This window comes from Sphaerodactylus townsendi, linkage group LG03 (genome assembly GCF_021028975.2).
Source record: "Sphaerodactylus townsendi isolate TG3544 linkage group LG03, MPM_Stown_v2.3, whole genome shotgun sequence".
Lineage (NCBI taxonomy): Eukaryota > Metazoa > Chordata > Lepidosauria > Squamata > Sphaerodactylidae > Sphaerodactylus > Sphaerodactylus townsendi.
Genome location: NC_059427.1, coordinates 7,332,855 through 7,358,783, shown reverse-complemented (window position 1 = coordinate 7,358,783; position 25,929 = coordinate 7,332,855). Strand labels below are relative to the sequence as shown.

Below are 25,929 nucleotides of genomic sequence, written 5' to 3'. Positions count from 1 at the left end.
TTGTGTGTGCGTCGCGTGGAGTGCAGCAGTGGCACTGTTCCCAGATGTCTTGGGATTTGGATGAGGGCTGTAATATGCTGCCAAACAAAACTGTTGGAACTATTAATTCACTGGGGAGTGGGGGGGCTTACACACTTTAGATCTTAGAAAGAAACCTTGTTGATAGGTGCTGCAGTAATGTCAGGGTTTCCTTCATAGATGGTGAATCTTGAATTGGTTGTATGCCAAAATATCAACTTCTTGAAGTAATTATGAGGGATATCGCATTTTCAAAGCGTAAGTTCTTTGATACTTAGGAGGGATGAGCTGTCTTGAAAGTGCTTTCTGTAACAAGATAACAAGTTCTCATATCAAAATGGAAAAGAATCCAGACAGTTTTAAGAATTGCTCCTGAAGCAGTTTAACTTTAGATATCATCAGAATCTATCCAGTTTTCACATTTTTCTTTATTATTATTATTACACAGATAAAACAAGTTTTAAACAAACTGTATAACTTTGCTGGAAAAAACCGCATTACCAAATCAAATTAAATATTCTAAAATTTGTCAACTATGTTTGTCAACTTCACAAATAAGCCAGATTTCTTAAACTGCTTGAACCGAAAAGGTTTTGTCATAAATGCTCATTATTTCTCTAGAAGAAGGGAGCTTTTGATTTTTTGAAACCTTACACCAGAGAAATCTTCTAGCTGTCTCTAAAAAGGTGCCACTGGATTCAAATCTAGCCATATAAACACAAGTCCCACACCTACAAACAAAAAGCTCATTCAGTCTCTTCTAGGAGTTCCATCCAGAGAAATCTCATTTTTTGCTTCAATCACATTTCATGGAGGCTTATAGACAGGAAAAAAGCCCCAGTATGCTGATGATATGCTAAGCTTTTTTCTCACAAATGATCATCATCTAGGAATAAATGATTGGTCCTTAACCACAAATGTGTCCCAAAGTATATGCAGATATAGCACAAAATTAGCACTTTTATGCTAGATTAGAAGTCTAAGCTTAACTCTTGGTTAAAAGGTGATCCTAATATTTCCTTAACTACTTTCAAATTAACAGTCAAAATTAAAGAAATCAGATTGACCATATGCATGATAAAACTGATAAAAGATCACAACTAGTAAAATGCAGGGCCAACAATGGAAACCCATGATTTAATGAAAATCCTGCTATGCCACCACTCTCCAGAATCATCATCCTTGCTGCTTTCCCACTGACATCTACTTGAGGCTTCATTGTCATGACAAAGTATTTCCAAGAGTTTATCGTGTATACTCTGTGGTTGCCCTATTAAGATGTAAAAATGGTTCCCCCTCTTGTATTGTGGTGTTCTTTTGATGTTGTTAGAAGGTGGCAAGGATTTCTGAATGGAATCTCTTTCCACATTCTGAACATTCAAAGGTTTTCTGCCCGTGTGGGTTCTTAAATGCTTTTCAAGATATATAGCCCACTCTGACTGAATCTACTTTCCACAATCCTGAGCACTCAAAGGTTTTCTCCCTATTAAGCTGGATTCTTAGATGCTGTTCAAGATGACCCACTCCTACTGAATCTCTTTGCACATTCTGAGGCATTCCAAAGGTTTCTCCCCCCTGTGTGGGTTCTTTGATGCACCTGAAAACTGCCCCTGTGCCTGGAAACTCTTTCCCACCTCTATGAGCATTCAAAAGGTTTCTCTGCTGTATGGATTCTTAGATGTTGTTGAAGAATTACCTCTCTGACTGAATTTCAGCTGCGTTCTGAGCATTTCAAAGGTTTCTCCCCTATGTGGGTTCTTTGATGCATATGAAAGTTGCTACTTAATGAGGCTGAATTGCTTTTCCACACTCTATGGGCATTCAAAAAAGGTTTCTCACTTCTATGAATTCTTAGATGCTGTTGAAGGCTGCATCCTCTGACTGAATTGCTTTCCACACTTGGAGGGGCAATCAAAAGGTTGCTCCCCTGTGTAATGAGATCTTAAAGTGCCTTTGAAGATTGCCCTTATGTTTCAGTACGCATTCTCCACATTCTGGGACATTACAAGGGATTCTCCCCTGTAGATGCAGGTGCAGTATTAAGACTTCCACTGTAATGGAATTTAAGACTACCACTGTGGCAGATATAACACCCACTCTTTGGGCACTCTTCAGGGTTTCTCCACACTGTGTGGTAGGAGTCTCTGAATGTCTGTTGAAAGATGGTCATTCTGAGCTTAATCTCTTTTCCACACTCTGAGGCATTCAAAAAAGTTTCTCACCTTCACTTGAGTTCTTAGAGTGCAATTAGAAAACTGCTGCCTTTCCTGACTGAATTTCTTTCCACACTCTGGACATTCAAACATTTTTCTTCTCTCTATGGGTTCTTAGATGCTGCTTCGAGAAGGCTGCACACCTCCTGACTGAGATTACTTTCCATCACTCTGAGCAATCAAAAGGATTCTTAACCTTTCCTGTGTAGGTTTTTTAGATGAACATGAAGATTGCCCTTCTGACTGAATTTCTTTCCCACCTCTGCACATTCAAAGGTTGTCTCTCTGTATGAATACTTAAAATGCTTTTTTGAAGAATTGCCCTATTCTGACTGAATCTTGTTCCACACATTGTTATTGCATTCAAAAGGTTTTCTCACCTGTGTGGATTCTTTGTGATGCCGTTGAAGGTTGGCACTCTGACTAGATCTCTTTCCACACTCCTGAGGCACTCAAAAGGTTTCTCTGCTGTGTGAGTTCTTAAGTGCATTTGGGAGCTACTGCCCCTCTGACTAAATTTCTTGCCACACACTGAGCATTCAAAACTTTTTTTTTTTTCCCCTGTGGTGTCTTTGATGCACTTAGAAGGGCTGTCCAATTGCTGACTGAATCTCTTTCCACACACTTTGAGAGCAACGCTTAAAGGTTTCTCCAGCTTTGTGTGGGTCCTTAAATGCTTTTGAAGATGGACATTCTGATGGAATCTCTTTCCACACTTGGAGCATTCCAAAAGGTTTCACCTTGCTTGTGAATTCTTTGATGCTGCTGAAAGTTTGCTCCCCTGACTGATTCTCTTTCTACACTCCTGAGTATTCAAAAAGAAGTTTCTCAACTCTGTGTGTTCTTAAATAAATGCTGTTGAAGATGGTGATTCTGACTGAATCCCTTCCCACACTCTGAAGCATTTCAAAGGTTTCTTTAGCCCTTAAGTTGGGTTCATACATGCTCCCTGAAGACTGCAGCTCTGAGCTGAATCTCTTTCCACACTTTGGCAGGCACTCAAAAGGCTCACTCCAATGTGTCTGTTTGTAGATGCTTGCTGAGAAGATCGACTTACTGCAGATTGAATCTCTTTCCACAATTATGTTCCCTTCCTTTCCAGATAAAGTCTTTCCACCCGCTAAACAGATAAATATCTTCTCCCTTGAATGGGTGGGGAACTGCTTGTGTTGAACAATATCTGCATCCTCTGTGAATCTCTTGCCACAATCTGAACAGCAATGATACAGTTTCTGTCCTATATGGATTCTTTCATGTCTAATGAGCTCTTCTGCACAAAGCGAAGCTCTTTCCACACTGGGAAGCAATTATGGGCAGCCTTCATTACAGGGAGCTTTTGGGAAACTGACACATTGACTGATAAATTTATCATTGATTGATAGAGATTCCAATCCCCATTCAAAGTATTTTGTATGTTTTTTTCTGCCATGTCGAATTACATGCAGTGAGAAAACTGCCTCCTGAGAAAGGAATGTATTTCTTGCTCATCTCTTTTCATGACTTCTTTCCTGACTCTCTGGTCTCTTTTGATCCCTGAGAAGGTACATTGAGATAGTTCTCCATTGCCTGTTTTCCAGTAAGAACCCCTGGAATTTCCCCAACTGTCTTGTCCAACATGTTCTGCTGGAATAAAGAGAGAGAGATCCCATAACAAAACTCAAGCAAGGAGATAAATTAGCAAATCAATAACTTTAGATTGAGAGCACTGCAGTTGTTTCTATGTTCAAGAGCTTCTTGCCCCCTCCCACATGATAAGAGGATATAAAATTACATTAATCAAATGGGCAGCCCAATCTGAGTGGTGGTGGTAAATGGAGTTGTAGAAGAGGCATGAGCCCACACTAGCACTTCCTGTAGCCAGCATGCCAACATTACAGACAAATGCACCAGTGGGAGTTCAAAATTATGGCACTGTGGAGGAGTGGCTGGGGATGGTGGAAAGCCATCAGCAGAGAGGCAGAGATGCCAGTGGTGCAGAGAGGTTCAGGCAGCAGTATCCAGTGGAAAAGAGGAAGGATCAGGGTGTGGCCAGCCTGTATTTCCAATTCCACAGAACTTACTGCCTGGGAGTGCCCCTTGTCTATGGTGCCAACTTACATTGCTGAGAATGGTGGCGTAATTCAATGTGGTGTGGGGCAAAGATGAAAACACGCTGCCTCTCCTGGTAAGGCAGCTGCCCTGTCAGAAAGTCCAAATGCCTGTAGGGAAGGGGTTGAAGCACATTGGCCAATGGGATCAGCTGGGGTGAGGGAAAGAGCCGACCTGGGGGCCCGATGGGTTGAAATTCGGAGGTTCAAAACTCATCCACATCCCATCAGCCACTCCCAGTGATGTGGTATGACATGCTGTCCCGGATAGATTTGTGAACTTTGGGTCAGTGCTGAGCAAGCTGCTCTCTCCCTGGCTGTGGAGTGAGTTAAAGCAGAGGCCACCATGGAAGGGAGCCACTACATCCCAAACACCCAGAAAAGGACCAGCCAGTTGGTAGGCCCGAGCTGTGAAGGGAAGGTTGACTTGGCAGGAAGTCTGGTTAAGAGCAGGCGGCGGAAAACATTGAAGGGCGGGGCTCAGTGGGGGGACTTTATTCCTGGGATGTTTCCACACCCTCCTAGCCTGGGGACTAGAAGGCTGACTGAGGGGAGTTTGGATTTTGTCACCATGACAGCAGTAGTCCATTCCTGGCAGCTATGACTCCCAATCCAGAGGCCACCTTTGCTGAAAAGCAGGCTTAGCGGGTGGGGAGGAGCTTTGAGACTCCCCATTAGTGCAGCAAGGAGGCTCTCCAGAGGGAGAGTTTTTGAACCCGAAGAGTTTGCTCATTCTCACACACTTGTAGCCAACCTGACCTGTAGCAGTGTGGAGGGTAGTGAATGAGATGCTTTCTCTTGGAATGCTGCTCTGTCAGACCACTGGCAAAAGGCAATGGCCTGAACATATACACAGGAAACAGCTTGTTTGAATATGAACAACAGCACACCTGGGAAATTTGAGAAACCAGTTCTCTTTGTCTACATTTGTTCATCTTTCCTCCTGACTCATCCTCCCTTGTGACCATCTATATGTTGCACACCTGAAGTGAAACCAGTTCTCTTTTGTCCACATTTGTTCGTCTTTCCTCCTGACTCATCATCCTTGTGACCATCCTGTTTTGCAACGCCCATTAAAGGGTAATTACCTGTATTGTCCAATAGTTGGCTAAAACTCATCAAGATAATGTCGGTCAGCCATCAGAATCAATGGTCTGATACTCAAGACCACAAATTACATCACCTGGAACAACAGGACAAAATCACTTTTGTTAAAAGTTTCCCTTGAAAGCCCCAAAGACATGTTTTTTTTCCCTATAAAAAGCATGACATAGACCCCAGTTAAGGGGTTCAATATTATCAATATTTTTTACTACTACCATGAGTGCTTTCGATAATATTGTTCCAACAAGCAAGCGCTGATCATCCGGGAGAGCCTAGCCATTAGGTCTCTTTTTCCTGGACATCCACTACAAGAGACTGCGTAAATATAATCTTGCTGATGCCCCTCCCCTCCCTCTCTCTCCCCTCCCTCCTCCCACTCTCTCTCTATATATACTCTCGAAACCTGTCTTTCACCTCTAAGAATTACATCCCTAGGAAACCTTGTATGTGTGTGTTTTACCCCAAATGCTTGAGTGATTGTGAGGATGTTATTTTATTCCTAATTTCTTATTTTTTTTTTTTTTTTTTTTTCTTTTTTTTTTTTTTTTTTTTTTTTTTTTTTTTTTTTTTTTTTTTTTTTTTTTTCCCCTCCCCTCTTTTTTTTTTTTTTTTTTTTTATTTTTTTTTTTTTTTTTTTTTTTTTTTTTTTTTTTCAATAAAATTCTTTTAAAGAGATTTATTTTCTCTGCTGGTTTTACTGTACTTGATGAGCTGGAGAGCCCATATACACACATATATAGTGATCAGAGTTACCCAATGCTCCTTAAGTTCACGTTAAAGCGACCTTGTGCTCCTGCTAATTTCCCCAACCAAGAGGGGTGTTGCGTCCCACAATGGTTTTGAGTAACACACTTGACCTTGACATCTCTGGGAGTCAACCCAAGTAGAGCTTCCCTTAAGGGGTGCCACTGCCCATTTCAGGTGTTAACAAGCCAGCCAGAGTTCTCCAGATGTGATCCATAGTGCCTCCTCACTGTGACACTGGGAGGCGGGGGCAGGGGCTGCTGGCACCAGTACCAGAGACCCTGTAGCCACCACTTCCAATCTCAGAGATGGAAAAGAGTCAGGACTGTTTGCAGCCAGAAGAGAGGGCCAACATCCAGATGCTATGCTCTCCCCTGCTGTCCTTTATTCACGAGACGAGGCTTGTGACGGGACAACCACAGGTGAGGAAGGCATCCCACTGGCAGCAAGTGCTGACCAGCCTGCAAGGAGGAGCCACAAAGAAGGATGCCTGCAGCTAGAGTACCTCACCTCTCTCAAGTCAGGGGAGGCTCTCTACACCCACTACTGGAAAGACCCCTGGCGTGGTTTCATGCATGTTGATGCCGTTACCCTCCCTGCTCATATCCTGCCATGCTGCTGGCCTGTGGGAGTCTGGTGGGGCGGGATATGTTTCCCAGCATGGAGACCCAAGGACTCCCATGCATTCCTTCTCACCAGAGCAACATGGCTGAGGGGAAGAGGATATAGCCGATGGTTGAAGTGCCAGGCAAAATTGGACTGGAGCCAGAGAAAAGATCTGTTGTTTGACCTGGTGATGGAGCAAACTAGGAGGACATTGTGACTGCACAACAGCAGCCTTTCTGGGAAAACAGGTGCTGAAAGGGTCTCAGCTCTCCAGCCATGGCCACTGCACCAGCACCTCTTGCATGAAGTGGTGGAGATGATTCATTTTTTGCAGGGCATGGAACAGAAGTGCAATCCAATCCAAAACAGCTTTATTAGACATAAATGGAACAGAGTGCAAAGAGCTCATGGCCAAGGGGTGCCCTAGAAAGAGGGTGCTGACACCCTCATATGTGCCTATCATCCCCACGCTGTTGTTGCAGGGTGTGTTTAGATCTACACTTTCCCTGGGAGGCTGGCCTGGCCAGGCGCAGGCCTCATCGGGAGCTTGGTCGAGGCCGGCATGCACCGCGTTGCACTGAGTCCACAGCCACACCCCTCCTCGCTTCCCGGAAGTGTGGGGGGACAATCCCCCTCCCTTGACTCCCATGGGGAGCACCACTGGAGCATTTGTCCCCAACTACACCACTGGAACTACACAGATGTGGTCATGGACATCCTCCCCCCAGAGTGTGGGTGCATCCTCTTCTGCGCCCTGCCCATCCCAGGAGGGAGTGCAGGTGGTAGAGTGCCAAGACAAACAGGTCTTGGGGATCTGATCCAAGAAGGAGCTTGACTTCTCACAAAGGGCTATTCCTATTACAGGAGAGGAATGTGTCTATGTCACTTGAAGGGACTGTGCAGAGTCACCAAGCATCTCTTGCAGCCTGCAGCCCTCTGAGGCACAGCTGGAAACATTGTTCACCGGAAGCCCCTGGCATTGAGATGATACCTCTGACTGAGACAGTACCTGTGACACAGGGTGTCCTCTCCCTCCCGCCTCACCTCTTCTTCAGGATGCCAGGGGACCCTGACTCTTCCTGGCAGTCCCAGCGGATGGCCCTGCCCTACCTCACCTCCAGTCCCTAAGGAAGTTACCCAGTGAGCCGTGCCCACTTGGCCGATGGCGAGAACAGAAATATTCCACCCACCCTCTATTCTTATGTTAATAGTTATTAGTCTTGAGAAAGGGCTGGAAGGGCGTAATGAGAGTGGTTCAATCCCACTGCATGAACTGATGGATAGATGGAAGGCATGGAGTGTGACAGTAACCAAGTGCCTCCAGCTCCCCATTTGGGAGGAGATTCTTGGAGTGGGTCAAAAAGCCTCACTTAGAGAGGGATAATGCAAATCCAGGGACCATGGATGCCCTGGAGCCTTCTGTCCCTGCTCTCCCCACTGCAGGGCTGTGGCATTCAGGAGCTAGAGGGCAGGAGAACTAAGCACCTGTTGCCCTCTGTCCACCCCTCTCCTTGACTTGCTGAGTGAGTACCTCTGTCCTGTTCATTTCCCAACCTTTGCTGAGTGATACCACTGCCCCTCTGCTTGCCCCACCCCTCCCCAGCTTTGCTGAGCACGAGCCTCTAAGCCTCTTCTTTCCCTTGCCCCTTTCCTTGTAGCTTTGCGCCTAACCATGCCCCCCATCCCTCTGCTCATCCCTGCCCTCAATACCACTGCCCTTCTACTTACCCCACCCACCGTGGTGTAGTGGTTAGAGACAGGTTGATTCTAATCTGGAGAATAGGTTTGATTCCCCATCCCACCTGAGTGCTTGAGGAGGCTTATCTGAGGTGAATCAGATGTGTTTACCGTACTCCTACATTCCTGTTGGGTAACATTGGGCTAGTCAGTAGTCACAGTTCTCTCAGGACTCTCTCAGACCCACCTGCCTCACAAGGTGTCTGTTGTGGGAGAGAGGAAGGCTTGTAAGCCACCTTGAGGTGTCCTTACAGGAGAGAAGGTGGATATAAATCAAACTCATCTTCTCCCCAGCTCCAGCCAAACAATACTCCCTTGCTCCAGCCCTGCACCTATACAAGCTCCACAGCAGCAGCACAAGCTCTCCCAGGTATGAACTGTAATTTAAGTAGGGGATGGAGGCCATGGATTGAAACTGCTTTGAATCTGCTGGCACTGTGTTCATCTGGCATCTTCCCCAGCCACCGCAACTCCCCGTCCCTTTGGATTGGACTTTAAAGAAAGTCATGACTGGCATGAACAGACATGAACAAATTGCTTTACATTGAACTTCCACTAAGAAATTGGACTTGTTTCAGTCCACATTCTAGATTTTTTAGTTAATGTAGGCATTTTTAGTAAGTGTGAGAATGTTTAAATGGTAAGCAGACATTAGCTTTTTAACGGCAATCTTCTCTGCAGAGTCATGCTACTCTCATAAGAAAGTTTGTGTTTCCTGATCTTCCACTGAATGTACTGTAAGGAAAAAAAATGGCGAAGAAATCATTTTACATTTGTTTCCCCAAACAGGCCTTTTGATTAAATACAGAAATTATCATGATAAAGTAGACCTCTGAGAGGTCCTATCCTGGTATGATCAGAGCCATGACAAGCTGGATTAGAGAACATCACAAGAATATGTTTCTTGGGATCTCTGTGAGAGGAGATGTCAGCCACCACATCTAGTAGGCTCCACATTTCAAAGAGGATTCCATCTTTTTTGCAAGAGGTGCCCAGTTGTTGGTGGACCCGGTTAAAGCCCAAAGCAATCCCATTCAGCCTTGTTCAGTGGGGCTGTTGATAAATAACCTCACACACCCCCTACACAGGTACCTTTTTCCTGGAATTCTGACATGGCATGGTGGTGTAGGCAGCAAAATAGCTGCCACAGGAATGAAACCCAGCCTCAAAATGATTGCCACAGCTTAACTTTTGGTATTATAAGAGTAGGTTTTGGTGCTGAAGTGAAAGTTTTAACATTTTTCAAAGATCTGTACACCCAATCAAATCTCCAGTGGTCAGTCAGAAGACATGCTGGGCAAAAGATCCGCGTGGCCCCACCCACTCGTAAACAAATTTGACCAAGTACCAGAAACGGAGGTGAAAGTGGGAGGACATATCACCCACAGGCAGCATGTCAGAGGCAGCTGATCTAGCTGAGTACTCCTAGAAAATAAGAGATGAGGTTTTGGCGTCCTCTGGGGGGGGGGGTTCTCAAAGAGCCCCTTGCCTGAGTATCCAGTGAGGTTTAGTGATTAAAAGCAGCAGATTCTAATCTGGAGGGGAAGCAGGCTTGATTCCTCACTCTCCACACATGAAGCCTGCTGGGTGACCAGTCACACTTCTCTCAGAACTCTCTCCAGACCTTGTGCAGGCAGGCAATGACAAATCACCTCTGACCATCACTTGCCAGCAGAAACCCACCGGGGTCACCATAGTGGTTATTGTCTTCACGCGGCCTTTCCACTACCACAGGCTGCATCTGAGCTCCAGCCCAGAAGCAAGCTTCACATTTCAAGGACCATAAATCTGCCATGGCTCCTCCTGCTCCCTTCCCTTGACAAAAGTCATGAAGGATACCTACTTGCAACTGGAAATATTCCCTGAATCCCACTTGATAGAATTTTCCCACTCTCTTTGGATGTAAGACTTTTGTCTGTCTCTGGAGTTTTCTCTCTGGCTTCTTTGGCAGAGAGAAGGGGAAGACCCCACCACCACCACCCCAGAAGGGAGCAAAGCAGCGAAGGCAGGACTCAAAACAATATATGGCTGGTCAAAATTAGAGGATTCATGCATCGGCATCCCAAGCTGGCAGCTTAATTTGCACCTTTGGAACCTGGGAAAACCAAAAAAAAGGATCCTTACCCAGGGAGGATGTGCTCCCATAGGTCTCCAGCATGGCTTCCCTGTAGAGATCTCTTTGGTCCAGATCCAGTAGGAGACCCCCCACTCTGCCTCAGTGAAATACCTGCGATACCACCTCCTCAAAGGAAAACAGAGCCTGAAAGAAAAAGCAGATTCTCTCCTCAGTCATCATGCCAGGCAGAGACTGCACTCTGGAAGGGGACATTTGGGGAGGGTGTAGGAGGGAGAGCCTGGAATGGGTAAAGGCAGGAACATTCAGAGCCTTTCTCATTTGGACAGAAGGAGCAAAAACCCCTGAGAAAAAGGTGGGGTGACCTAGGATGTCTCCCACTCACCTCCCCTACCTGGACTGAGGGCGCAGCAGCCCTTTCCACACCTCTGTGAAGAGCATGGTTTGACGACGTCCCCCTACTATCTGCAAGGGAGACAAAATTGGAAGGAAAAGTGTTAGACTAGATTTCCTATTTCATTCACTTGTTTGACTCCTGTCCCTCCTATTTAGACTGGCAGAGAACAAGAGAACATCCAGCCGAAATCCAGATGTGATTTAGTCGATACTCTGGAAAACCTAGGGTAATACTAATGGATTTCCAGAGAGTGTGCATTCAGGTTTTCTGCCAGATGAGACATCACATCCACCCCATCCACCCCTAGGTTATTGGCCACCAGCATTAGAGACGTTCAGAGGTATGCTGCTCCAGAACTTGGGAGGTTCACCCACATTTGTCTACCTTCCCATTTTTTAAACCATCTGATATCAGCCACTAAGAGAAAGAAGATGGGATAGGAATATATTCATTCATAAAAATAAGAATGGATTTGCCTTCTATGAATCTCTCCACTCCCCTTTCCAACTGGATAGACATCACTACATCCTGTCACCCTGAGCCTCAGAAATCCATTCATTGTTCTGTGCAGAAGTATTTATATTTTTTCTCCTATCCTAAACTTTCTACCCAACGACTTTACAATGTGCTCCAACTCCATCTGGGCCCAAGGCACCGTACCACATGAGAGGGCATCTTGGCCATGTTCCCGGACCACAGCCCTCTTGCACTCTTCTGAAGGGGCTCCTTCTGCCTCCAAGAGAACTCAGCTTCCATCATCATGGGATAAGGTCCCACACATCTGAAATACGCAGGAAAGGGAGCAAAAAGAAATGGGCCGAGGCTGAGGAGATGGATCCTGCCCCAGACTCCACACCCCTGCAGCAAGCAGCAGAGCTGTTTAACCCAGTAGAATAGCTACCAGGGGATGGGATGGGGATCGGCGCACTGGGTGGAGCCATTGGGGTCATGTGGGGGTGGAAAATCACCCCCATGCCCCTCCTCCTTCCCAACTCGCCCTGCCCGCCAGGTGCCCAGCGGAGGCCACTGGCGTGCCTCCCGGTCCGCCATGCAGAAGCCACTGCCTGGCCAGCCTAGCCAGCCTGCCAGAAGCCGCTGCAGGGCACCCCTGCCCAACACTGCCCAGTGGAGGCCACTGCGCATGCCCCTGCCCTGCCCTGCCCAGCCCTGTAAGTGTGGGACAGGGGAGCTATGCGGGGGCCCATGGGGGGGTGGGGCGGAAAACTCGGAGTTTGCCCCAGGCTCCATTTTCACCCAGCTACATCTTTGCTTCAACCACAGGGTTACAAATCAGGGCTGAGTAAATTAGGAGATGGTCACCACTTGAACAGTGTGAATGAAAACCCCCCCCTCACCTGTTCTGCCTGCCTCTTCTCCTCTGCCTGACTCAGGAGGAAACCTTCAGCCAAGGCCACTGCCCACAGCAGCACAGTCTCTTGGACCCACTTATCCCCTGACCCAGTGCTGCATTTCCTGGGGCAGGATGGTCAGGAACTGTTCCAGGATCACCAGGTCCAGAATCTGCTTCTTAGAGTGCCTCTGGCTTCAGCCAGTGGTTGCAAAGTCCATGGAGCTGGCTGCAAACCTCACGGGGTCCACTGGCTTCGTGATAACGAAACTGCCGGAAGCATCGGTTATGTTCATTTGTGGCCACAGCGTCCTGAGCCACCATCAGCCAGCACAGCTTTTCCCAGGAATTCAACCCACAACTCCCAGCTTGAGGGGGGGGGGAAGTTTGGAATGAGGGACTTTGCTTGAATTCTCCTGACAAATTCTAAGCCTTTTTCCCGCGTCCTTCACACACTTATCTTAGAGTAGTCTCCCCGCTTTCTGAAAGAATGCCTTTACTATTGTGGCTAGTAAGGAGAGGAAAAGATAACAAAAACAAATAAATTAAAAGAGAAGGGATACATCATTGCCCTGCTAGGAGACAACTAGGGGATACCCAAGGAATCTGGAGGAGCGTCTTTCTTGTACTTTGTGGGTCAGGATTAAGGTCATTGTGTAATAATATGTACCAAGTATTTTTTTTAATTTTTTTTTTAAAAAAACCTGTTTGGTCTGTCAGGAAAGTAAGCCATTATTTTTAAATAGCTGCTGTAGATGATATGAGCTTGGCCGACCACATGTGGCAATCTTCCAACTCTATGATTTTGAGTCTCAAAGAGGCTTACAGTTTCCCTTCCTCTCCCCATAAACAGACACCTTGTGGGATAGGTGGGGCTGAGAGAGTTCGGAGAGAATTGTGACTAGCCCAAGATCGCCCAGCAGGTTTCATGTGTAGGAACGGGGAAACAAATCCAATTTAACAGGTAAGAATCTGTGGCTCATGTGGAGGAGTGGGGAATCAAACCCAGTCCTCCAGATTAGAGTCCACCCAGGGGCGTAACGAGGCAGCCTTGGGCAAACTGTAGCCCTGGGCAAAACCTGAGTTGGATGCCCCCAAGAGGCGGCTACTCCACCACAACCAATTTTTTTGGCACCAGGACATTGGTGCCTGCAGGGAGTGCATTTTTAGACATATCAGCACCACAATTTCACCATATCATCAGGAGACTGTCCTTATGCTACTCCCCAAGTTTGGTGAGGTTTGGTTCAGGGAGTCCAAAGTTATGAACTCCCAAAGGGGGTGCCTCATCCCCCATTGTTTCCAATGGGAGCTAATATTAGATGGGGGCTACAGTTTTGAGGGGTCCATAGCTTTTACAGCCCCCCCTAGACAAGCTACACCAAAGCCTGGGGGGTATCATCAGAGCAGTCTCCTGATGAGACCCTGAAAGTTTTGAGACTGTGCCCTCAGAAATGTCTCTCCCCCAGCCTGCAAACCCATGGACAGCAATACAGAAAACTCAATGTAGAACAAAGATTCTTGGGCAAATTTCTGGGATGTTCCTGCAGGGGCGCATTTTGGATGTATCTCGGCACCAAAATTTCAGGGTATCATCTGGACAGGCTGTCATATGGTACACCCAAAGTTCAATTGCATTTTTTTTTATTTAAGAGATCAAAAGCTATGGACCCCTCAGAAATACCCATCCCCGATCTACTTGCTAAGGAGATGGGGGCTACCCTTTGAGGGTCCCATAACTTTGGACCCCCTAGACCAAACTGCACCCAAACTTGGGGGGGTGCCATCATCTCCAGATGATACCCTGAAATTTACGGGTGCCAATACATCCCAAAATGCACCCCTGGAAGACATCCCAGAAATTTGCCCAAGAATCTTTGTTCTGCATTGTAGTTTTCTGCGTGCTGTCAATGGGGGTTGCAGGCTGTGGGGGGGCACATTTCTGAAGGCACAGTCTCAAAACTTTCAGGGTATCATCAGGAGACTGCCCTGATGATACCCCCCAAGTTTGGTGCAGTTTGGTTTAGGGGGGCTAAAGTTTGGTGCAGTTTGGTTTAGGGGGGCTAAAGTTATGGACCCTCAAAACTGTAGCCCCATCTCCTATTAGCTCCCAGTGGAAACAATGGGGGATGGAGCACCCTTTTGGGGGGTTCATAACTTTGGACTCCCTAGACCAAACCTCACCAAACTTGGGGGGGGGTAGCATAGGACAGTCTCCTGATGATACGCTGAAATTTTGAGTGCCGCTTGTCTAAAACCGCGCCCCCCCTGCAGGCCAAAAATGGAAAACCACTAAAATCTGACAGACCCAGGCATTTTGATGCCTCCCCACAAGGTGATGCCCTGGGCAGCTGCCCACCTTGCCCAATGGTCATTACGCCAGTGAGTCCACCACTCATAACTGCTACACCATGGTGGCAGTGAACCCCCAGGAAAACAGCAGATGGGAGAGGAAGCTCCACCCAAAATACACATGCGAAGCAACCAGTCAGCATGTATGATTCCCATATGATCACACCTGGGTCTTCTTGCTGGACCTCCACACTCCTGAATATTCACTTTTATTTATTTTTGTTTACAAATTAGCTGACTACAAGGCAGCTAATAGACTTACTGTCGGCCTTTCTCACTGGGAGACAAGGCGGGTTCCACAGAGTGAACCAAAAGAATCAACCAGATACTGAATGAACAGTGAAATAGGATTCGGGACACAGAACCAACCAGGAGTCTAAAAAAAGGACTCCAGCAAAGGATAAATGTTAACATGACATATTAAATGATACAAAGTTACTTAACGGGATCCAACTTCCAGCAAGCCATATGCAGAAATGTAGATGTCAGCCCCTAACAATGTTCCCAAACAATCACTTGGTAGAGGGGGCGGGACGGCTTCAGGTCTCGTCAGGGTAGCGGAAAAGGTTTCGGGTGGGGGGCAACGAATCCCCTCGAAAAGAGATGGGGGGCGGCACTGGCTGAAATGCGTGTTCCATGGGGCAGCCGATGGGCAAGAAGGATTCCACCCCCCCACCCCCCACCCCCGTGTGACTATGCCAGGACCTCCATGGCTGGGCATTTAGTCCGATTGACTTTTAATCGCAGCGACCGGCTCCCTTGCCTCTGCTGCCCCAACAAGGCAATCACCGTAGCCTTTAACCCCATTCCAAGCATTAGGAGAAATGACATAAATAGAGAACCTTTACACAGCGTAACCAATAACCCTTTAAAAAGACAACGAGAGCAGCATTTCTGTTCTCCCAGAATGGAAGGTCTATCCCCCCCCTCCCCCCCGCCCCCCAATGACCTACTGGTGAGTAAATTTTCCCAGGATCCGGTGCATCTCTGAAGTCCTCCCGTCCTCTGTCCCTACTGAATAGCGAAGACCACTCTCCCCGACACACATACACCGGAAAGAGCCTTTCCTCTCTGCAGCCCCACTCCTTGCTCGGCCCCTCTGGCAATCGGCTCCATCAGGTTAACTGTTTCAGTGCTGTAGACAAATGAAAATGCAGAGTGTCTTTTCCACCAGGTGCAGCGCCCAGACCGGCGGGCAAGACTTTAGCCAGTCTGCGGTTAGGCTGTTCAACTATCTCAGACCACAGCACGGTTGAGGGCCAGCGCGGTGTAGCAGTTGAGAGCCGTGGATTAGAGAACTGGGTTTGATTCCCAGCTCCTCCACATGAAGCCTGCTGGGTGACCTTGGGTCAGTCAAAATTATCTCACAGCTCTTCCTTCCTGCCCTACTACCTGACAAGGTGTCTGTTGTGAGGAGGCGAAGGGAATTGTTAGCCGTTTTGAGACTCCTTAAAGGGAGGGGAAAGCAGGGTATAAAAACCAATTCTTCTTCTTAAACCTGGCCGGATTATCCAATGTGAACTAACTACACCCACCATAATTTGGAACATAGCTGAATTAGATAAACTGACCTGTTCGTTGAGAGAAGACTCTTTGGAAAAGTTTAATGTGACTTGGTCCCATTTTGTTAATTATATGTATAATTCCTGCAGCATTCTCCAACTAAAGAAAGCCCTCAACAATACATCAAAAAGGTTCTTTCCATTCTTCAATAGCGCTTTCCAGCAAATGTAGAATTGGAAAATTATAGTTATCAGGACAGACATACTATCTACCAGTAGATGGCACTGCAGGATTGCTTTTTAAAAATTGCCTCTCTAAAGGGTGAATTTCCGCAAAGGGATCCTCGACTGAGGTGCTTTCCACAAAGTGAGGTTTTGAACTATCTACCTGCCCTCATCCCCTAATTGGTCACCTTCCATGCCCCAGCCCCACTTGCTGGATGCTTTCCAAATCTGAAATATTTCAGGAGAGCACTTCCTTGTGAGGAGAGGCTGCAGCGTTTGGGATTCTTTAGTTTGGAGAGGAGACGGCTGAGGGGGGATATGATTGAAGTCTATAAAATTATGCATTGGGTAGAAAATGTTGACAGAGAGAATTTTCTCTCTTTCTCACAATACTAGAACCAGGGGGCATTCATTGAAAATGCTGGGGGGAAGAATTAGGACTAATAAAAGGAAACACTTCTTCACGCAACGTGTGATTGGTGTTTGGAATATGCTGCCCCAGGAGGTGGTGATGGCCACTAACCTGGATAGCTTTAAAAGGGGCTTGGACAGATTTATGGAGAAGTCGATTTATGGCTACCAATCTTGATCCTCTTTGAACTGAGATTGCAAATGCCTTAACAGACCAGGTGCTGGGGAGCAGCAGCAGCAGCAGGCCATTGCTTTCATATCCTGCATGTGAGCTCCCAAAAGCACCTGGTGGGCCACTGCGAGTAGCAGAGAACTGGGCTAGATGAACTCTGGTCTGATCCAGCTGGCTTGTTCTTATGTTCTTAACTTTTTCTCACTGTGCAGGCAAGAACATGTACATTTTCACAAGTCTCACTCACATTTGAGTAATTTTCCTTTGCTGAGACATAGCTGACATTCTGCTCCACTTTACACTGATATGAGTTGCTGACTTTGCTTAACTATCCCAGATCTCAAGTTGTTTGATCTCATGGAAGAAACAGCTTCTGCAACTTTCCCCATCTTCACAAGCACATCTGGGACTGACTCTCTGTTGTCACTACCAGGCCAAAAGGGAGAAATGCTACTGCCTGTTAGCCTGGGTCTCCAGAGGTTCCATCAGCCCAAAATCACCTGGGAAGCTTTTGAAATGCAGCTGGTTAGAAATATGCCTAGCTCAGCAAGGTGTGCCTGCTCAGTGGTGTACTGGGGGTGGGATATGAGGGGGCCAAGGCCCAGCAGTGGTGTAGCTACAACGTGAACATCTGGGGACAAGCGCCCCTGGTGGCCTCCGTTGAGTCATGTGGGGGTCCCCCGGAAAATCGCCCCCCACACTTTTGACCTGGCTGGGTGTGGGAGTGCACACTGTGCTGCCCCCCATGGCTTGGCCCATCCCCCAGGCAGCAGCTGAGCCGGCCATTGGCACCCACTTGACAAGCCAGGCTGCGAAGGAGCTGCAGCTCAGTGGAGGACAGGAGGCACTTTCACCCCTCTAATCCGCCGCTTTCGTGGCCATCCTTGGGAACAGCTTATGCCCATCCCACGTGCGGGGGGGGTGGAGCAGTCTGGCACTGAGCGAGTCTCTCCCAGCAATATCCCCTGCCCCCCCCCCCCCACAGCCCTGTCAAGTCCAACAGCTCCTGGCAGGTTTTTCCTGTGAGCTGATTGCCAGGTGCTCCTCTGCTGGGTTCTTTCCTCCTCTCTTTCTCTCTCCTTTCTTACTTCCTTTCTCCTTCTTTCATTCTCTCACCTTCTTCCTTCCATTCCTCCATTCCTCCCCCTTTCTTTCCCTTCTTCTTCTTCCACGCTCTCTTTCCTTCCGTCTCTCTAACAGATCTCATCTCCCCCTCCCTTACATGTCCCAGTTCATAGTAGGACCCAGTGTGGGATATTCTGTGGATTCTTTGCCAAAGGCATCTCTTCTGGCAAAGATTTGTGAGTTGGGGCATGTTCTATAATGTGATGGTGACTTTGAGATGACCTTGTGCAAAAAATTCTTCTTTGGTCGTGATGGGGGAGGGCGGCCGCCCATTGGGAGGGGGCAGAAAACTCAGATTTTGCTCGCAGCCCAATTTTCCCTAGCTACACCTCTGAGCCCTAGGCACCGCTTGCCTGGGTCACGTGGAGGGCACATTTGGCCACCCACACTCTTCCCCTCCTCAGGCCAGGAAGGCAGCTTGAGGCTCTACAGCCTGTGCCTCTTCCATCCTTACTGCGCTGCTGGCTGATCTTCTGTACCTGGTTTCTGCGGGTGGGGTGGGGTGAGGTAGCAACACAGAATCTTTTTGAGCCTTGACTGGCTTGGAGGAAAAGCTCTGAATTAATACAAAAAAACAGAAAAAGAAATAAAGAAGGAAAGAGAAATGAAAAAGCAGGCAATAAATCCGATAAATAAGATGAACCCCTCAAACTAGTGTTTCTATTATTTAAAAATAAAGTGCTGGTACCTATACAAAAAGCTGCATTGTTTTCCACCAATTTCCCTCTCAGTAAATGGCAGAACTCTCCCCAGAAGGTGCAGGAACTCAGTATTCTTGAGAAGGGCCACACACCCAAACACACTCCATCTCGTATTTTTTTCTCTTTTTTTCCCATCCCAATCGTGCCATTATCTGAGATGACTGAGCAGCATACCCCAGCAATGCAGGCTGCTGCAGAGTTATTCTGAGAAGCCCCATTCAGCTGCATGGAACACTAGAACCACATTACAGTTTGCTTTTTAACCCTTTGTAAGCTCTTGTGGACAGGGATAGACAAAAAGGGACTCATGTTTCATCTTCTTTTTTTCAGATCAAAAGCTGATTCCTTTTAAGATCTTCTGTGATCAGTGTCTTCCTTCTAATCCAAGAGATGTAAAGTTTAGCTGTGGTTGCTCTTTGGGGCTGGCAAGGAACTCCATTCCAGTGGTAAACAAAGCTGAAAATAAGTGATATGCTACCCTAGAAAAGTCAGGGAACAGTCATCCAATGCTTAGAAAAGACTATAAGCTCCCAAATAACAAGTAAAACTTTAATTACGGCACAGATATCTGGGCAGTGTTGCTTGGGGTTGCCAAACAACAACAAAATGGAAGCCAAGATCTTACTTGAACAAAGTTTATTACAGACAGGGCCAGAACCACCAGAGGATGATGTCCCCAATTACTATCTTTGCTACTTGGAAGGAAAGGATACCACCATCTACAGTATCAATGGAGAAGAACAGTTTGGATTTATACTCCACTTTTCTCAACTGTAAGGAGCCTCAAAGTGACCAATAAACTCCTTCCCTTCCTTTCTCCCCCACAGACACTGGTGAGGTAGATGGTGCGGAGGGAATTCAGAGGGAACGCTAACTAACTCAAAGTCACTCAGCAGGCTTCATGTGTAGGAGTAAGAAAACAAACTCAGTTCACCAGATTAGACTCCACTGCTCTTAACCACTATACCACACTGCCAGGGACACTCTCCACCCTTCTCCCTTTCTCAGATCAGGTCTTCTCTCATGGCCACTGAAGGTGAAGTTCCAGAAGCCAGCCTAAAACAGGGACTGACAAGTGACCCATAACCAGATGCTTACACCAGGCATAGACACCAGTTCTCTGTTTATTAGATGTTTTAATCTAACAAATGAGTGGTTTCTACACCTCTTCTAAAAATGAAGAAGAGTGTAGCATGCCTTTTAAGTTGTGCATAAAGCTGTAGAAAGGAATCCTTTAGTAGCTGCTTGATACAAGCACTTCATGTAACAACTGATCTCCATGACTGAATCTGACCCACACTCCCCACATTCATGACATGAATCCAGTTTTAGAATGAGACCTGATGGATCTGGTCTCAAGACAATACTTGGGTAGGAATATATTGGAATGACCCATCCCATTTTCAGTCTAACATCCCATCCAATTTTTTAGGCTAACATGCAAGGGGAAGGGGGGGAAAGGAACTTACACGCATACTGCTTGGAAGAAATATCTTTGATAGGAGCAGATATCTTAGGGCTTCCTTCATAAATGGTGAATCTTGGATTAATTGTTCCAAAGTATCAGTTTTTGGATTATTCTGAGAATACCATATTCAAATGTCCAAGTTCTCCCCCACGTGGATGCCTTAATGCTTAAAGAGAGATGAGCTGGTTGTAAAATTTCTTCTGTAACAAGATAATGAGATCTCATATCCAGTTAGGGAATCCATCTTAAATAGAGGTTTAAGAATTGTTCTTCAAATTAACTCCAAATATTGACAGGATCTGTAAGTTTTTTTTTACAGTTTTATTAGGCAAGAAGTTGGGGGGGGGGAGTTGAAAATGAACCCTATAAATGCTGCAAAAACAAGTGCCAATCAAATCAACTCATCTAACATTTCTCAACCCAGAAGAATATGTAAAGTAAGTGAGATTTCAGATTATGATCTTAAACTGATGTTAGGAATTTTTGCATTTTTTAAATCTATCTGATGAAGGGAGCTTGACTCTCAAAAGCTTATACATAGAAAATACCCAGAAAGTCTCTAATTAGCTGCTGCACTCAAATCTGGTCATATCAACCCAAGTCATACATCCACACAAATCTTCTGAGAATTCCATCCAGAGAAATACATGAAAAACAGCTAAACCTTGGTAACTTAAATATCTGATCAATATTTAGTGATTGGTTCTTAACCACAAGGCTAGGTAAAACATAAGTGATATATATTTAATCTGTGGCCATTTATCTATGCACTATTTACCTCTTGGTTGAGAAGCAATTGAATCACACACTTTGCTTCACAGTGGAGTCTTCCTGTTTACATCCCCCCCCCCCCCGTTTTTTATTTCCCTATCCCAGCCAATCTGCCATTTGCCCACAACCTGCCTCTTTGTTGTTTCCATTCATCCTCCATTTGAAAGGTTACCTGCTGCCTTATGTGTAGAGGCATCTTTTGCATAAGATTGCTAGAAAAGTTTTCTCAATTTCACTGGGTTCCATTTGCCAGTCTATCACTTTACTGATGGTGATATACCTTACACATGAATATAAAGGCCTTACGCGGCCTGGGACCTTAAGGCCTTACGCGGCCTGGGACCTTCGTATCTTCGAGACCGTATCACCCCACATGTCCCTGTACGGCCTCTTCGTTCAGCGGAGGCCAACTTACTGGTGGTCCCTGGCCCCTCGATGATACGGCTGGCCTCCCGCAGCGGGCCAAGAGCCTTTTACGGCTCGGCTGGCACCCAGCCTGGTAAGGAACGCTGCTTCGCCAGCCGGTCCGGCACCCCTCGCGGGACCTTACTGAATTCCGCAGGGCCTGTAAGACGGAGCTGTTCCGCCCGAGACTCTTTGGAGGGAACCACAGCCGTTGATGGTGCCCCGGCTTTTTACATCTACGCCTTTTGCCATCTGGGGACTGGCGGCTCTTCCCTCCTGAAAGAGAGTTTAAAATGGAATTGTCGGACGCCATCCTTTAAATCATCCTTTAAATCACTTTACTATGTTTAGTGTTCTATTGTATCGCTGCTTTTAATAGTTTTAACAGTTTTAGTTGTTTATTTTACATTTGTTAGTTACGATGTTGTACACCGCCCAGAGCCCCTCGGGGATGGGGCGGTATAAAAATTGAATAAATAAATAAATAAATAAATAAATAAAGAAAGGAAGTCAGCAGGGAGACCTCCCAAACCTTTTGATCACCCTGAAATATTGGCCAGTAGAGTGAGTGAAAGTACTTTAGCATGGGCAGGGAAAGGACAGGAAGATAAAACCTGAATAGATGGTAATGCACTGTGATCTTCACTTTCACCGTGAAGGAAGAAAAAAGGTGGCACTTAAAGAGCTTTCAGAAACCATGGGTATTCTGTTACGAGAGTGGGGAAAGTGCTGAAGAGGGGAAAATGTGTGCATACCTGAGATGAAACCCAAAGGGAATATGCATGCAAAGCAAAGGAGATCACATGTAATTAAATGGCTTGTGTACTTAAATGGCCTGCAATGGTCATTATGATGATAAAGGGTTTCTTCTCTTGTGTGCTCTGGATTTCTGAACAAATCTCTTCACACACTCAAAAAGATTTTTCTGAGTTGTTTCATGGCTATGATTTAATCACTTTCTACATTCTGAGCACTGAAAAGGTTTCACCCTCTGTGGGCTTGTAGATCCAGTTTAGGACTGCAACTCAGACTGAATGTTTTCAACACTATTACCACTCAAAAGATTTCTCCCCTGTGAGGGGTTCCTAAATGCTTTTGAAGATCGCCAGTCTGCTTGAATCGCTTTCCACTCTGAGCACTCAAAAAATCTGTCTCAGGTGTGAGTTCCTAAATGCTTCTGAAGACTGCAACTCCGACTGAATCTCTTTCCACACTTTGTGCACTGAAAAGGTTTCTCCCCAGTGTGGATTCTTTGATGCAGTTGAAGATTGCATCTGTGACTAAATCTCTTTCCACACTCTGAGCACTCAAAAGGTTTCTCCCCAGTGTGGGTTCTTAAATGCTTTTGAAGATTGCCACTCTGCTTGAATCTCTTTCCACACTCTGAGCAGTGAAAAGGTTTTTCCTCAGTGTGGATTATTTGATGCAGTTGAAGACTGCATCTGTGACTGAATTTCTTTCCACACTCTGAGCACTCAAAAGGTTTCTCCCCTGTGTGGGTTCTCAAATGCTTTTGAAGACCGCCACTACTGCTGAACTTCTTTTCACACTCTGAGCATTCAAATGGTTTCTCCCCAGTGTGGGTTCTCAAATGCTTTTGAAGACCGCCACTACTGCTGAACCCCTTTCCACACTCTGAGCACTGAAAAGGTTTCTCCCCTGTGTGTGTTCTTTGATGCACTTGAAGATGACTGCTCCGAGAGAACCTCTTGGCACACTCTGAGCATTGAAAAAATTTCTCACCTGTGTGGGTTCTTTGATGCAGTTGAAGATTGCATCTGTGACTGAACCACTTTCCACACTCTGAGCACCCAAAAGGTTTCTCTCCAGTGTGGGTTCTTAAATGCTGTTGAAGTCCTCCACTACTGTTGAACCTCTTTCCACACTCTAAGCATTCAAAAGGTTTTTCTCTAGTGTGGGTTCTTTTGTGCAGTTGAAGATTACAACTCTGAATAAATCTCTTTCCACACTCAGAGCACTCAAAAGGTTTCTCTCCTGTGTGGGTTCTTAAATGCTTTTGAAGACCTCCACTACTGCTGAAGCTCTTTCCACACTCTGAGCACTCAAATGGTTTCTCCCCAGTGTGGATTCTTTGATGTAGTTGAAGATGGCTGCTCCGAGTGAACCTCTTGGGGCACACTGAGCACTGAAAAAATTTCTCACCTGTGTGAGTTGTTTGATGCAGTTGAAGATGGCTTCTTTGACTGAACCACTTTCCACACTCTGAGCACCCAAAAGGTTTCTCCCCAGTGTGGGTTCTTAAATGCTGTTGAAGTTGTCCACCACTACAGAACCTCTTTCCACATTCTGAGCATTCAAAAGGTTTTTCTCTTGTGTGGATTCTTTTATGCAGTTGAAGACTGCAACTCTGACTAAATCTCTTTCCACATTCTGAACACTCAAATGGTTTCTCCCCTGTGTGGGTTCTTTGATGCAGCTGAAGTTGCCCACTACTACAGAACCTCTTTCCACAATCTGAGCACTGAAAAGGTTTCTCCCCTGTGTGGGTTCTTTGATGTAGTTGAAGACTACCACTCTGACTAAATCTCTTTCCACACTCTGAACACTCAAAAGGTTTCTCCCCTGTGTGTGTTCTTCGATGCAGCTTAAGATGGCCACTCTGACTAAATTTCTTTCCGCACTCTGAGCACTCAAAAGGTTTATCCCCAGTGTGGGTTTTTAAATACTTTTGAAGATGGAGTCTTTGGTGTCTGATGAGCTCTACTCCACAAAGAAAGCTCTTTCCAATATGGAAGCAATTGTGCACCTTCTTTCCAGAGTCCTTTTGCAAACTGATATCATATTGTGTTTGATCTGAGAAACTGAACTCCCAGTCCAAGCATTTGTATGTTTCCCCCACCATGTGAATTACACCATGGAAATCTTCTTGTGGGTAAGGAAGGGGTTTTTCTCTCATCTTCTCTCCATGGCTTCGCTCCATCCTTCCTGATCTCTGCTCTTCCCCGAAGTTACACTGGGATTCTTCTTCCTTGTCTCTTTCCAATGAGAACCCCTGGAATTCCCCAAACATCTCCTCAACATCTTCTGCTGGAATAAAGAGAGAGATCCTATCAAAACTCATGCAATGAGACAAGTCACACATTCAGCACTCTTGATCAATGAAGACACATATTTTTTTTCTGTGTTCAAAGCTTCTCTCCCCACTCCACTCAATCTGAGGTGCTGATTACATTTTTTTTTCTGGCCAGGCACTCCAGTAGTGCTGTTTATATATTCTGACTATGTCACGTCTCCCCAAAACTGCCTGAATGTGTTTTAAGGGGAAAAGTGGCAAAAAATCCTTCCCCCTCTCTTCACATTTGACTTGCCATGCACCTGTTTCAATTAAATACAAGAAGTTGTCATGATATGTACACCTTGATTCTGCAGATAGTTTCCAAGCTGGTATGATCAGAGTCATGATGAGCTGGTTTTTACTTTACAAAATACATGTTTCTCATGAGGGCAGGGAGAGTACCTCACCCAGTGAACCCCAGATTACAAAGGGGAGTCCCCATCATGTTATGAAGAAATTTCAGTTTTTAGTGGGACAGGTAAGGCTTGAAGGCAGCTTTGTGTGCTCTGCCGGGAAGGGTTGGTGGGCCTTCTGCCTTGTTCAGCTGGACTGTACTTAAATAACCTCCCCTCGCCTTGGTATTCTGACATGGCAAGGTGGACACAGCAACAAAATGGCTGCTACAGGAGGTGAAGCAATCCACAAAATTATTGTTGTAGCTTAACTTCAGTAGCACAATGCAGATTCCCATGCTGTGCTAGAAGCTACTGCCAAAGGAACATTAAAAAAAACTGCACAGCCAATCAAATCTCCTATAGTCAACAAAGTCCTACTTGCCCCCACTCCTAAAAAAACTCTTGGCAAACTCTAGAATAGGCATTACTGCTGATGTAGCAGAGTAGTCTCGGAAATAGGAAATGGGGCTGTGTCTTCAGCCAGAAGGGATGTTCTCAAGTTAACAGCCCATTTCCCAGGAATATCCAGTATTTAAGCCTCCCAGATTTCAGGCCCCACAAAGTCTCCCTTCCTCAGTATCCAGCGGGTTTTATAATTCTATTAAACCAACAGTGGAGTCCACAAAGGGGCCCTTGAAAGTGCTATGGAAGTGGGATGCCCCTAGTGCTGGCCCCAAAGCCACTTTTATTGGCACAAGGGGCATTTACTCTGGCATTGGGGTACTTGCACCAGATCTGGAGAATGGTGTGGGAGTGCAAGGGAGGGGTGCCAGCGCAGGCATGGTGCAGTGGGTTGAGCTGGCACCATAGAGGACCAAGGGCAGGTCTGATGTTAGTCAGCTACCTGAGCACTATCAGCTTGGGAAAGCCTACCCCAGCAGTTAAAACCATGGTGTAGGCCTTTGGCCGCCACTGGCACTGCCCTACCCCCAGGACATCAAACAGCGCAGGATGCTTACCAACTGCTTGAACAGTGGCAATCTTCTTGGTGCTAGCCA

The 25,929-nt window shown here is 46.2% G+C and overlaps 3 protein-coding genes across 14 annotated transcripts in view; all 3 read right to left on the bottom strand.

Annotated features, from left to right (window-relative positions):
• The window catches only part of LOC125428561 (oocyte zinc finger protein XlCOF6-like), a 32,641-nt gene extending 20,293 nt beyond the window's left edge, over nt 1-12,348 (bottom strand). Inside the window, exons 1-3 of one of the 2 annotated variants that reach the window (XM_048488874.1) lie at nt 12,336-12,348; nt 11,641-11,761; nt 10,969-11,048 (exon numbers count right to left, since the gene is read on the bottom strand). The gene's annotated coding sequence lies outside the window, so the exon portion shown is untranslated. The remainder of the gene's footprint in view (nt 1-10,968; nt 11,049-11,640; nt 11,762-12,335) is intronic. The other variant, XM_048488875.1, reaches the window with a different exon arrangement.
• LOC125428526 (zinc finger protein 420-like) overlaps nt 1-25,929 on the bottom strand; it is an 815,993-nt gene that overhangs the window by 126,892 nt on the left and 663,172 nt on the right. The window lies entirely within an intron of this gene.
• LOC125428575 (zinc finger protein 431-like) overlaps nt 21,968-25,929 on the bottom strand; it is a 30,131-nt gene continuing 26,169 nt past the window's right edge. For all 3 annotated transcript variants that reach the window (XM_048488925.1, XM_048488924.1, XM_048488926.1), the window contains one exon: nt 21,968-24,508. In XM_048488925.1, coding sequence (XP_048344882.1) covers nt 22,614-24,508 — 1,895 coding nt within the window. In that variant the 3' untranslated portion in view covers nt 21,968-22,613. The remainder of the gene's footprint in view (nt 24,509-25,929) is intronic.